Source organism: Colius striatus, chromosome 29 (genome assembly GCF_028858725.1).
Source record: "Colius striatus isolate bColStr4 chromosome 29, bColStr4.1.hap1, whole genome shotgun sequence".
In the NCBI taxonomy this organism is placed as follows: domain Eukaryota; kingdom Metazoa; phylum Chordata; class Aves; order Coliiformes; family Coliidae; genus Colius; species Colius striatus.
In genome coordinates, this window is record NC_084787.1 from 1,533,316 (window position 1) to 1,546,879 (window position 13,564).

General features: G+C 43.9%; 1 protein-coding gene across 1 annotated transcript; it reads left to right on the forward strand.

Annotated features, from left to right (window-relative positions):
* Window positions 1–2,928: 2,928 nt before the first annotated feature.
* On the forward strand, window positions 2,929–3,288 carry LOC133628286 (keratin-associated protein 6-2-like). The gene has a single exon (XM_062016066.1). The coding sequence runs from the start codon at window positions 2,929–2,931 to the stop codon at window positions 3,286–3,288; it is 360 nt and encodes a 119-aa protein (XP_061872050.1).
* Window positions 3,289–13,564: the final 10,276 nt, after the last annotated feature.

A 13,564-nucleotide genomic window follows, 5' to 3' on the forward strand; every position in this document is an offset into this window, starting at 1 on the left:
TGCTGCACACCACTCAATGTGGGATAAGCTCAAAGAATGTTCCTTATGTTTCAATGGAACTTTTTATGTTCCAGCTTCTTTCCATCACCCTTTGTCCTGTCACTGGATACAACAGAAGCAAGTGATGCCCCAACCTCCTGACACCCACCATTTGCACCCACTTTATATGTGTCTTATATAGACACCAATGTGGTTTTTTTTAGGTGTATATGTCCACATGTGAGTATTTATACAAACATATATATAAATATACAAACATATATAAAAATATACATACAAACATAGATATATCAGAGAGTAGAGTCAGTGTTGACTTACCTGGTTCACCGAGGGAAGTGGCTGGAGAGAAGTGGATGAGATTTCGGAGTCGTAGGTCCGTATATATACCCTCCTCAACCCGGGTGTTGCTTATACAACAGATCTTGATGCACACACTGTTCCTTCAAATTGATGTAATGGCAGGCAACCATTTTCATATTTCCCAGGTTTGGTGTCATGACACACGTGGAACACGTTTGGGATTTCTTTCATCTCTAAAGAAGATGAAACGGACTCAGCGCGTTTCGAGCAAAATTGCACAGAATTCCTTGTAATTGGACGGATGGGAATCATTTGGGGAGATGTTTTAGACCATTAGCAATCTACTCATTGGTTCTTCCATGTGCTTTGGCTTTTGCATCTGTGATGCAATATGCAGGGGAGAAAAGGGGAAAGGCTTCTCTTTGGTGTGCCGAAATGGAGTCGAGCTTCTGGTTAGCATCATCATGACCTGTATGTGCTGCCCAGGGATGTTGGGGATCTCTTGCCACCAGGTTCCACAAGAGCAATTTTAAAGTGACTTTTCAGCTGCTTTATGAACGTTCCCAAACATTTCTTTCTGATTTAGAAGAATATATGTGGGGTTTTTTTTAATAGTTTCTGGCTTTCATCAAACATATAAAGCCTCACCTTAGAACAAGAGAGCTTAATGTGTCTTGTGACCATGTTATTAAATCTGGGGGTGTCTTTTGGTGACAAACTATTAATATTTAAATACTGCAACACTTTGCAAATTGAGAACATTATTAAGTGCTTATGAAGTGCTTTGGTATTCAAAATTCCGAGGAAGCCTCAACAACCTGCTTGGTCATTATTACCCTTATTTTACATTCAAATTAATGCCAGAAATTGGGTGAAGGTCACACAAGGAGCTCTGCAGTAAACTCCAGCACTCCTCACATATTTGATACATGTGGTTGATTCTTTTGCAAACTAAATATTAACGTGGTTCCTTGGAAAAGAAGCATTTCCTACATCTCCCTAAATCCTTGTTTGTTGTTTCCCAGACCAAGTTCATACTTGTGTTCTCCCCTTTGTTCTGCTGATGCCTTCTGGTGAACTAAACTGCAAACGATGCTGTAGTCATATTTCTGTCAAAAACATGCTTTCTGCTCGTGCAGCAGCATGACTTTTCTTCATCTTGAGCACTTTGAAGAAATGCAATTAAGATTTGTTTGTAGTTCATGCTGGTGCTGTTTCCAGAAGTTGTTACGTGGCTTAATATTAAAACCCCTAAACACGTCTCTATGTTTCCTGTAAGCAGGAAGCCTGTGCCATGCTGTGTCAGAGTTTTTAGGGAACAACAGACCATTTCAAACACGTGGGAAGGTTTTCCTTCTTTACTGAAAGCTTCTCTCTTCTCCAATGGCTTTGGGAACTTATAAACCCTTTTAATATCTTTATAAAATCAAACTTCAGTTTTGACAGTGAAGACAATAAAATGGTATCAGGAATGTAGTTGGCCCAGAAAACTTTAAGATGAAAGAAACCTGTAATATATGTGACATGGGAGGCTGGGAACACACTAATAATCCCAAGCAATGAAGAAAATTATATTAATTGAAGATATGACGTGTACTTGCAAATTTGTTTTCTAACCAATAAGGCTACAAAGCTTTTGAATACCTTGAGGAGTCTTAGATAAGCCAGGCAGGCAAAGAAACAGTATAAATAGGGCTCAGAGCTCCAGGCTCCTCATCAGCTCTCTTGTCTTCCTCCTCTCGGTGAACTCGGTAAGGTTTTTCTCCGTTCAGTCTCCTCATGAGGATTAGGAATTGGAGTTTCTGGTAGGATTGTGGCTTCTCTGAGATGTAAGACTTCTCTGCACCTTGTGTCTGTGCTTACTGCATCTTGGAAAAGGTTTTAAAGCTGGGGTTGAAACTTTCCTGGTCCTGTTGGTGTCGGGGATGTCTGTCTCCCTGATAAGGGTTGCTGGTTATTAGATCTGTGGAGCTGCCTCCAGCAGAATTAGAGATGGGTTTCCCCACAGTGTGTTCTGCCCTAAATATGCTGTTTTCAAGGGAGGTTTCCAGGTCTGTCTGTCAGGACGGCACATGTTCACATGTGTGCTAAAGCTCTGTAGTTTCTCGTCTGTGCTGGCGCTGTTTCCAGCTGCCAGTCAAAGTTGATGTAAGTTACTGAGATGGGACTTGGAGCAGCGGACCCAAAAGCTGAAGTGTGCTATCATGGCAAACGTCAGAGACATTTTAAGCTTTCTTGGAAGATTTTCTTAAAGGATTTGGGGATGAAGAGCTCTATGCAAAACCAGCATCTTAAAAGAAATGTGGGGTTGTTAACTCCTAGCAGAACTCTCTATCTGAAACAGCAGCAAAGGGTTCTTGGTCTTTAACAGGTATATTCCATAGCCAGTGCTTTCCCCAACTGAGTAAGCGAGAAAAGAAGTAAAATGGTCTAAAAAAGAAAAGTGGGTAAATGGGGAAGTGATAGAAATGGGAAATAACACAGAGCTGAGGAATTTGGTCATAGTTTTACTTCTGTCCCCAGCAAAGAAGCCTTTGGGCTCTGAGACTGTTGCTGCCACTGGAAGTCTTTTTTACTTTTGCTTTTCTTCCCTGCTGCTGCATTTAGGTTTGCCTCCATCACAGAAAGATGACTTTCTTCCAGTATGAAGATGACTGCTATTCTCCCTGCAATTATGGGAGCCTGTACAGCTACCGGAGCTATGACTGTGGCAGTCCCTGTGGTTACCGGGGCTATGGGAGCCTCTCTGGCTACCGGGGCCTCTCTGGCTTTGGGGACCGGTATGGTTATGGGGGTCTGTATGGTTACAGGAGCACTTGTGGCTTTGGGGATGGCTTTGGCTATGGAGGTCTGTATGGTGGCTACAGAGGCTTCTACGGCTCTGGGGACTGCTATGGCTACCCAAGCTACTACTCCAGCCGCTACATCTCCCCCTTCAGTTCAAGATATGGACAAAGGTTTGGCTATGGGGGCTGCTACTCCTTCTAAACCCAGTGGTAACATCCCTGAAATGAAGATCAACCCAGGTCTGGCAAGCACGGATTGATGGAGAGCCTTGGCAGCAGCGGTGGGCTGATGTGAAGAGCCCTGATGACAGCAGCCACCCTCCATTAAGGCCCTGAGTTCTCTACACTGCTGCTGAAGTGCTTGCAGTGATTTATCTTTACTCTCTTCCATGTCTCTTGTCACTCAAACTCCTCTTGATCAAAAGCCTGCTTCTCCCTGGTACTGCAGTTCTTTGTAAACTGGCTTTTATGTTTGCTGCACAAAACATTGAGTCTGAACGAATGGTCTGGGCAGGGTGTAACGTGTTGTTGGGAATGCTCTTTCTGTTCTGTATCCCTTTGAAAGTCTATCTGTCTTTCACCCACATTAAAAATTATGCTGCATCGATATTGTAGTTCTGGTTTTGTTTTTCACTCGCATTTTTAAAGGGGTTCATTTAAAATACTTCAGTGATGCTACTGAGCTACCGTGATGTGATTAGGACGTGATCCATCACTGGCTGTCATCTGTTATTGAGGAGGTCATCAACAAGAGTGTGGGCAGCAGGTCAAGGGAGGTTCTACTCCCCCTCTGCTCTGCCCTGGGGAGGCCTCATCTGGAGTCCTGTGGCCAGTGCTGGGCTGCCCAGCTCAGGAGAGACAGGGAAGTGCTGGAGAGAGGCCAACACTTCTGCCTTGACACTTTTCCCATTGCTTTTCATATAGGTTTTATTGTTTCTTATGTTCCACTGGCTGGTGGTGAAGTTTGTTAAACTGCAGTGGGATGGGAACCCAGGACTCAAGAACATTTGAATTTGGTCTCCAGGAATAGGACAATATTCTGCTTACTTGAACACTTTCATATACTCTCTCTAGAGGCCTGGGACTAATTCTTTTCAGTTTTAAAATGTTGTTAGAAAGACTATTACAGCCTTATTATACTGAAATATGTTGACTTTAAATCTGGTGGGGTGAGTTGATGCCGGCTGGATGCCAGATACTCACCAAAGCTGCTCTATCACTCGTCATACTGAGCTGGACAGGGGAGAGAAAATACAACAAAAGGCTCACAGGTAAGGACAGGGAGATCACTCAGCAACTGCCATCATGGACAAACCAGACTCGATTTGGGGAAATTAGTTTAATTTATTCCAAGTTAAATCAGAGTAGGACAATGAGAAATAAGATCAGACCTTCCCCCTACTCCACCTTGGTGCCTGCAGAGCTGCTCTCACGTATTGTCACTGCTCTTTCTGCCTGCAGCTTGCTCCTCTGCAGCAACTTTCTCATCTCAAATGTCTTAATCACAGAGGCATTACCACTGTGGCTTGGCCTTGGCCAGTGGCAGGTCCATCCAGGAGCCACTGGCACTGGGTTTATCAGGCACAAGGGGAAGCTTCCAGCAGCTTCTCACAGAAGGCACCTCTATAGACTTCTGCTACTAAAACCTGGCCATGCAAACCCAATACACCTGGTAATAGTTTCAACCAAGTAAAGGGAGAAATTGTGGCATTTCTCAGATTTCTGAGGGGCAGAAGAGAAGAAAAGGGTACATTTACCAGGACAAGCTGCTCTGAAGGTGGGAGGGTATGAAGTCCTTTGCCAGGACTAGGGACAGAAAGTCCCTTCGAGTTGCCACTGCTCTCAGTGTATTTGTGTAAACTAAGGACAGAAGAAAAAGCACAACTGGAACTCCATTATTTTTTTTCATGCAGAAGAAGTTTTAATGCAATCAGAAAAGGAGACAGATACAGCAAGATTATAGTTTTGTGAGCTACAGAAGATGAGTCATTGCACTACACTATATGGAACATTCCTTTTTGTTGAAGCTGTGTTGTTCACCCTTTAGCTACTTGTAAATCCAGATCAAAGGAGGAAGAGTTGTAATATTTCTCCATTACGCAGTACTGCAGCATCTTACTGGGAGCAGTTATTGAAAATGCAGATGACACAAAAGCTAATCTTGCAGAAGTCCTTTAACACCACTGCAGCAACTGTAAGAAGTCGCAAATGGGCTGCAGGTCGTCGTTGCCATCGCTGGAGGGAGCGTAAAGGGGTTTAAATGTAGGAGAATGTCAAGAGGGAACTAATAGCTGAGGAATCAGACAGAAAACAACCAACAAAAATACTAATGCCAAGAAATTTTAGAAGGCAGCCAAGCTCCCCGTTCTCAGTAACTTCTGTTGCTGTCACTGGGGCTCAGCTCGTCCTCAAACATAGTTCTGAGAGCAATTGTTTGTCTTCGTTTGCCAGGTCGGGTTTGGTTCTTGTTGCAGAGGTGTTGCAGCTGGGTTTAGCAGCAGGGGTAGCAGTACCTGTAGGTGTAGCTGCAGCAGGAAGGGTAGCAGTAGCGGGTTGTGCGTGTGCCGTAGCTACAGCAGTCACTGCAGCTGTACCTGCGGCGGCGGTAGGTGCTGAGGGTCCGGTAGATGCTGGGGCTGCAGCAGTTGTAGGAGCGGGTGCAGCACAAGGTCCTGTAGCAGGGGGAGCAGCACAGGCTGTAGCAGGGGTATGAGCAGCAGTAAGTCATCTTGGTGTGGTGGAGGGAGGGAGGGTGGCAGACCTGAAACAGAGAGGCAAGTAAAGGGTCAGCTCAGCTTGGAGGGAGCAGCAGCAATGGTGGGGTGGTGGCATGAGTAAGGAGGGTCTGGAAAGAAATACTGAGCAAATCCTTCAGTCTTTGGTAGTGATTTTGGCTTCCATTTTACCTGGCCTCTTCCTGTTCTCCCTCCTTGTTAGATTTGACTGGGAGACAGTCTCTATTCTTTAGCTTCTCCTCATAGAAGTGAACATAACACCCTGTATTTCTGGACTTTGCATGCCAGAGGTTCCTCTTGCAGATACACATCCAAAACCTGTGTTTCTGAGCTTTTGGTATCCAAGCTCCCAGCACAGGCTCATCTGCAGCTCAGGACAAGGACATCTAAGATGTCCTAATGGCTGACCTGAATCTCACACAGTGTTTTCAAAAGTTGTCAGAAGAATTCAGACATAAAATGACAAGTTCATTAAAGTCAGTGCCCTTTCTCGTTTCAATCTCAGCGTGTAAACTGTTCCTCTTCCTGTGCAATGTGCTCCACATGCTTTGTTAGTGCCAGTTCTAGCAAGGACACTGAAGATAAAATACTCTGCTTTGCAAGGAAGAGCTAAGATTTAAAACCTCTATTGCTGCAGATCAGACCTGGTCCAGTAGTGACTTCAGAGAGACTAAAGCAATTCATGTTACCAGCCCATATTCGTTATTGCAACAGCTCTCCACCAAAAAGCCACTTTCATACACAGTTCTGCCCATGAGCCAAGATTTCAGTGTTGAGTATCACCAAGTAAATTGAAATTCCTGCTCCATTTAAAAAGCCAAAGAAGCAGAGCTGTTGCCTTCTTCATGTGAACACAAAACCTTACTAGGCTTCACATCTGACCAAAGACATCTGAATATTCATTCATCGCTGCCCCCGCTTCTGTTTCTTTACCCGACAGATCAAAAGCACACATGAAAAAACACTCCCACCATTACAAACCAGAGGCTGCTAGCAAAGGGCTTGTTCCCACTTTAAAGGAATCTCCACGGGAAGGAGACCTGAACTTACCAAGTTGGCGGAGGAGGGTAAAGCAAGCGGAGCGATGCGAGGAGCCGGGGCTGTGAGCACTTTTATACGGTTTCTGAGACGTGAGGCTGCCAGTGCAGCTGTCCTGAGCTGCTGTTAGTCACAGGCCAAAGCTCGGAAGTACATCACCAGTCCCAATTGCTATAATTGTTTTCCCCCCACATACAGGACAATTTTCACATTCTTCTGGCAGAGCGTTGTGATTATACCCTGTGAGATTCTTTCATCTTAAAGCTTTCCAGGACAACTGGATTTCTGGGAATTCACCTGGAGGACAGCTGGGAATGAAAGTGGAGGATGCACAGAGCAGTTCCAGCTACATGCATGCCTAGCTTGGGAGTCCATAGGCTGTTTCTTTATGCAATATCCTGACGAGGGATGTAGATGCTACACGTTGTGGGGTGATGTAAAATATCATGTTCTTAGGGCTTTTACCAGCCCTAAGTTTAATTTGATTCATTTCCGTCTCAATTAATGACAGACATTCCATTGATTCCTTTAGATTCTTCCACTGTCTATAATTTGACACAGGTACTATGAGATGTTCAGGCCAAGGCAGAGGATCAATTAAATGAGCATCTGAGCAATGTGTCTAAGATTTACAGTCTCTTTTGGGGATTTTTTTTCTCCTTTTTTCTCTTTTCCAGATGAAATTATTAGTAAATACTGTTTGAATCAATATCTCATGGTAACACACACATACATATTTATGAGCTATATGACACACATATATAATACTGGGGTGAGGATTGCTGCAGGATCTGGTAGTGCAGAACACATTTGAGTACCCTGTTGGTCTACCACAGGATCTGCAGTAAAGAGGGAGAGCAGCCTCTTAGGAAGGCTGTACAAGCCAGCAGGATGGAGATGATGCGTTTCCTGACTGGTGAGAAGTGTTTGCTGGGGAGGGCAGCTGGAGACTCTGCTATCAGTGAGGTGTCTTGTGAAGTCACTTGCATTGCAACAGACTTTAGTAGCATAAAAAGGTTGCTGATGTGCTAGAAGGGATTTTTCTAAGCTGGGGAAGGAGAAATCACATCTCTGACCTTTTTTTTCTGTGGTGAGGTTACCCAGTGAGATATGGCTGTATCTCTGGCAGCCTACATCAGGTGGGGATGACAACTGTAATGCCTTAGTTTTAATAAAGAAGAGCATTGCTTAGCCCAGGGGTTTCCCTTCCCCGTTCTGTTGCTTATTAAACAACGTCGAGGCACCTTTCAGTAACAAACCATTAATATTTAAATAACACAAACGTTGCTGAAGTAAGTCTTTAATGACTGTTTTGGAAGAGCATTGATACCATAAATTCTGATGGGGCTCAGCACTTCTAGAATGTCTGTTATTATCCTCATTTAATATGGAAATGGGAATGGCTCACTGCAGTGAAGGTCATACGAGAAGGTATTTGTTGAAGGGAGGAAAAAAAAGGGTGGCTCTTCATGTCTTGTGCTCTGCTTCCTTTGGGAAGTCGGTGTTAGGTGAGGTTGGAAGCCAGCATCAATAAGATTTCTGGTAAAACAGTGTTTCTAGTTTGACTTCCAAATATTCTGCTGACATCAGTGTTAAATAAAAACTCAATATTTGCCTCTGTGGTATTCTGAATGAGTTTTTTAATGGTATGAGCAGGTGCAGTGGTGAGGTACAGACTGTGATTAGTTTTTCCTCCCTCCTTTTTGTAGGTGTATCTAACAGTTCACCAGGTGAATGCAGCACTACAAATACTCTGGTTTTTGTTAGTGGACCAGACTGAAAGGAAAAGTTAAAGATATCACATAGAAGTGTTTTGGAAGGAGTGGAGAAAACATCTATTTTTTTTCTCAAACATAAAACTCAGCTTCACAGGCACAAGTAGGAGGCCAAAAAAAGGGCACAAAATACTTTTGCATCCTCTGTTACTCTGTGAAGAAGAGAGGGTGCACTAGGTTCTGTTTTTAAGTATCTTTTAGGTATATGGAAGTGCACAGAACTTTTAACACTCAAGCTACAAAAACTTTAATCTGTTAAAAACGACCCAAATACTTGAATTTGGATTCTCAGTCATCTCTAGCCTGTCATTCTCTTGTCTCTTCTGGTATCTTGATTTGAAAATGAAAACTGAGGGTGACCCAAAAAGTTTCAAGGCAAAAGAAGTCTGTAGGCTTTGCACTGCTGCGTGGAAACGAGAAGAGACTAATGATCCCTGACGTTGGAGAAACCAATTAAACTAATTGTTGTGATGTGTGAATAAAAAAACGTGTTCATTTTAGCACAGGTCAGAAGATTGTAATTTCTGAGTAACCAGGCACCAGGTCTGAGCATGTTAATCCCCACGGGATTTCAATTGCTTTTTGTCATCTGAGGTTTTTGCAGGAAAATGGCTTTTCCTCTGTTGTTCCTGTGTCTGATGTGTTGTTTTTCCAGCTGTGCTGTGGTGGAGTTTGTATCAGAATTAACATAATGTTTTGGAAGTGTGTGCTATAAAAGGACTTCTGAAGGAAAAGTGTTGTTTTCTCTCAAGATAGATGTTGCTATTTTGTCTTTACCTTTGATTTTATCAAGAGCATAGTTGTTTTATGTCCTGTCATGTCAGTGATAAGATTATATAGAATTAGTACTTGTAATTCTAAATACACAGAATCTTAAGGGTTGGAAGGAACCTCAAAAGCTCATCCAGTCCAACCTCCGCTTTCCAGAGCAGGACCACCTAGAGTAGGTCACCCAGGAACTGGTCCCGGTGGGTTTTGAATGTCTCCAGGGAAGGAGATTCCACAACCCCTCACAACTAAGAGATATCTGTGTGTGTACAGAGAAAGTCCCATTGTTTCTTGAGATGTGACCTACTTTTCCCAATGTGTTCTGACAGTATTTGTTGCAAAACCTCTGATCATTCCATTTCTCTGAAATAATGAGGGGTATTTTGGGTAAGTTTAACATTTTTTATTGCTTTTTTTCCATCAGGATGGTTTGAACAAGCAAAATATAGATTGTGCTCGTTGAAAGACAATTTCTTTGGGTTACTCTGAAATAGGAAAGTCTATGGTATCAACTGGTAACTTCTCTGAAACTTTTCAAACAGCTTTCAGCATAAACCAGAGCTACTTTTAAACAGAAAAACCCCCCGTGAATACCTTCAGATGCCGAGTCTGTACTTCATGATCAGTTGAGGGGAACATTGATTTGCATTTTTAGACTGTTAGATGAGTATTTTCAGCAAAAGGAAGATCAATACAGCAGTTCAGCACAGGGAACACGAAAAGCCTTTGTTAGCAAGCAATTTGTCCAAAATAGTTTTGCAGAAGTGCCCAGTGGGTTACTGTAGATCGGAATGGTGATTATTCAAAGCAGGATTTCATGGGTGTTTCTGAGAGCTCACCCAAGGACTCATGGGCTTATTTTTCTCCAGATCTCTCTTTTGCAGTGTCCTCTGGCAGCCTCTTGAATAACCTGTTGAATAAGTGTCTAGGTTCTGCTTCACTTCTGTGCTCTCCTTTTACGTGGATGCAAATCCACACGAACCTCGCTTCTGCCGGGAACTGGTCGCACTTGGCACTCAAAGGATGAGGCAAGAAGCCCTACAGCAATCCCTTCTCTGATGGTCTGCCCACCAGGGAAATGTCAGCTCCGAAGTCCATAATTCTGCCTCCTACATGCAGATCAGCGTTTGCTTGGGGAGACGAAGCACCTGCAGACTGGGAGGAGAAATATTTCCTGTTGGAAATCCCTTCCAAAACTCAATCTTCTTGTGGCTCCAGCTGGTTCCAGACTGGAAACCGTCCCAGTAGGTTCATCCTTTCGTCATCAAGCTGACAGTCACTTTTACTTTAAGCAACTCTTGTCCCTCCCTGTCACGTGCCGTCTTGATAATTACGGGGAAGAAGAGGCTTCCGCTCAAAGCCTCGCCTTGTCTGGAATCTGCATGCTACTTGTCTTCCTTTGTCAAACAGTTTTTGCTGATGGTGAAGACCAGCTTGCAGGATGGTCTGGGCAGTGATTGAAGGACTAAAGTCACAGCTCACACACAGAATATCGGCTGTGCAAAGCAACCTCTGGGAAAGAAATGGCAATATTATCTCAAATCTTCCCATCTGTAAGGTAGTGTTCTGGAAATAAGCAATGTTGTGGCACATTTGTGGGAAGAGGGTTGGAGTTAAGCCACAGTGAATCTAAGTTTTCTGGCCTGTCTGGGAGGAGACAGGAATTGAGGTGGTGTAATGTGTCCTCAGTCACCACAGATTCTAGAAGGAAGAAAATCATAGAATGGTAGGGATTGGAAGGGACATTTAGAGACCATGTAGTCCAACCCCCCTGCCCAAGCAGGTCTGCCTTGATCTGAAAAGCTAGTACCTCTTCTTTTTTCCTGCTTGCCACGTGCCAGGTAAGAGATTAGTAAAGTCAAATACAAAAGAAATAACCCCACCCATCAAAATATAACAGAAAGCAGTACTGAGATGCAAGGTCTTTTAATGAGAGGAAGCAGCACTGTATACAGCGGTTACAGCTTGTAGTAGTACAGAATAGGAGTATCCAGAGGGTTCATACATTCCTTAAACAAAGAGTTACTACAATTCACAGCAGATGCTTTCAGGACTGTGGTGGTGTTTGGTGAAGAGCAGAGCTGTCAGCACAGCAGCGAGGCGTCTGCTCCAGTCCTCATCTCCTGCTGCAGAGCGACACATCAGAACACACAGTACATCCATCAAAGGCTATGAAGGAAGGGCTGACCCTAAAAGCAGGTTGTTCAAAAGAGCTACAGACATTGAAGAGCGATACTAAGCACTCAGTCGCTGTCACAGGAGCTTAGCAAAGGTAAAATCCACGTAAGAGCCGTAAATGACTGTTTTGCCTTTCGTTTCCTATCTGGTAGCTACACACCTGGGTTTAGCAGGGGTAGCAGGGGTAGCAGCTCCCATAGTTGTATCTACGGGGGTAGCAAGAGGAGTAGGAGGGGTAGCAGTAGCGGGAGCTGTAGGAGGGGTAGCAGTAGCGGGAGCTGTAGGAGGGGTAGCAGTCCCGGTACCCGTAGCTCCGGTAGCTACAGGGGCTGTAGCCACAGTCGTAGGTGCGGTAGCTGTACACGGTCCCGTAGTTGCAGGGAGAGTAGCAGGAATCCTCACACTGGTTCTGGTAGCAGAAAGTCATCTTGGTGTGATGGAGGGAGGCAAGGCTAAAACACCACAGGGAAGGAAAAACTTGTGAGACAATGATCCCAACAGTAAGTATGTCTCAAATACATGCAGGGAGGGAAGAGAGAGCCCTAAAAGCCAAGCACAACACCCTCTGTGATCATCTATTGTCCTATCCTGATTTCTTAGTGCTGGGTCTTCCCGCTAGTTCTCCCTCTTGACCAGCCTTTCTGAGCTTTCCTGCACAGCCCCACTCTCTGCATCCCTGGATCTTGATGGGAGATGGGATCGTGAACTGTGATGCCTGTGTCAAAAGGGAGTCATCAGGAAGCAAACTGGGAAATCCTTCATAGCTGTACTGAGAGGAAGACTTCAAGGGAAAAGAGAGATAACATGGAGGGCAGACACAGTTCCAAACACTCAGGTATTAAGGAAAATCCAAGGAAGAAAGACTATCTTACATAGAATTAATTCTGATTAAATCACATCCTTAAACCCAATGCATTCATCTACAGCACTTGTAGATTAATAACTACGAGGGGAGGGGAAAGAGAAGGAAAATAGTATCAAATGCATCTCTCCATTATTCACTAGGTCTGTTCCTACTTACCCACTTCTTCTTCAAGGAGGATGAAGCAGGAGAAGCGAATGCCTTAGTCTCGGCAGCGCGGGTTTTTATAGAGCTCTCAGTCCCACCCAGCACGTGACTGGCACGGCTGTACCCTGGCTTGGCTCCAATTACCACACATATTTAGCTTCCCTCATGACTCCTTCTCATTGATATACCGGTTCTCCACAGGGTTTCTGATTATTGGTCCACCAGCAGTGTGACATACAGGCTCCACCCTCCAGGTTTCTTTCATCTCAAAACTGTATAGGGCAATTAAGCCTTGGTATCATCGTGCTGAACTCACTTCAGTACATTGACAAGTCAACAGAATGCTCAAAGAACGTATGAATTACCAAGCATGTCATTTTTGGAAGACCAGCCTCACTGTGCATATTGACCTGAGTAATTAATTGTACACCTCTCTTTTTTTTCCCCCTGAAATACTTGTGGAAGGGGTAGCTTCTCCTTTTCGTGTGTTTCATCACTTTAATGACACGTGAAACAGCAAGTTCTTACCAATCCCTTCCAACATTTCCTGTGACAGGTGAAGAAGGAAGGGCTATTTCTTTGATTTGATGCAGTAGGATTTTGCTGTGTTGATTGATTCAGCTGGAAAATAGGCCCATAAGCATTAAAATGGCATCTATGTGATGTATTTTTCGAGACAAAAACCCTCGCAGACCCAATTCTGAAGCTGTAAATTACAGCCTTCATAAAGCACAGAAACAGGACCAAGCAGATATATGTTTTTAGAGACTGTGTTACATAACACTGGGGCGTTTTCCAGTAACGTGCCATTAATATTTAAATATCTTTGTATGTGTAAATATTTAATAACTATTAATGACAGCTTTGATATTCAAAATTTAGGGAAAAAAGGCCCAGAATATCTGCCATGCCTGTCATTATCCTTCCTTTGGATGCGAGTAAACAGCAATGTTTCGAGCTGAAGGTCACCAGGGA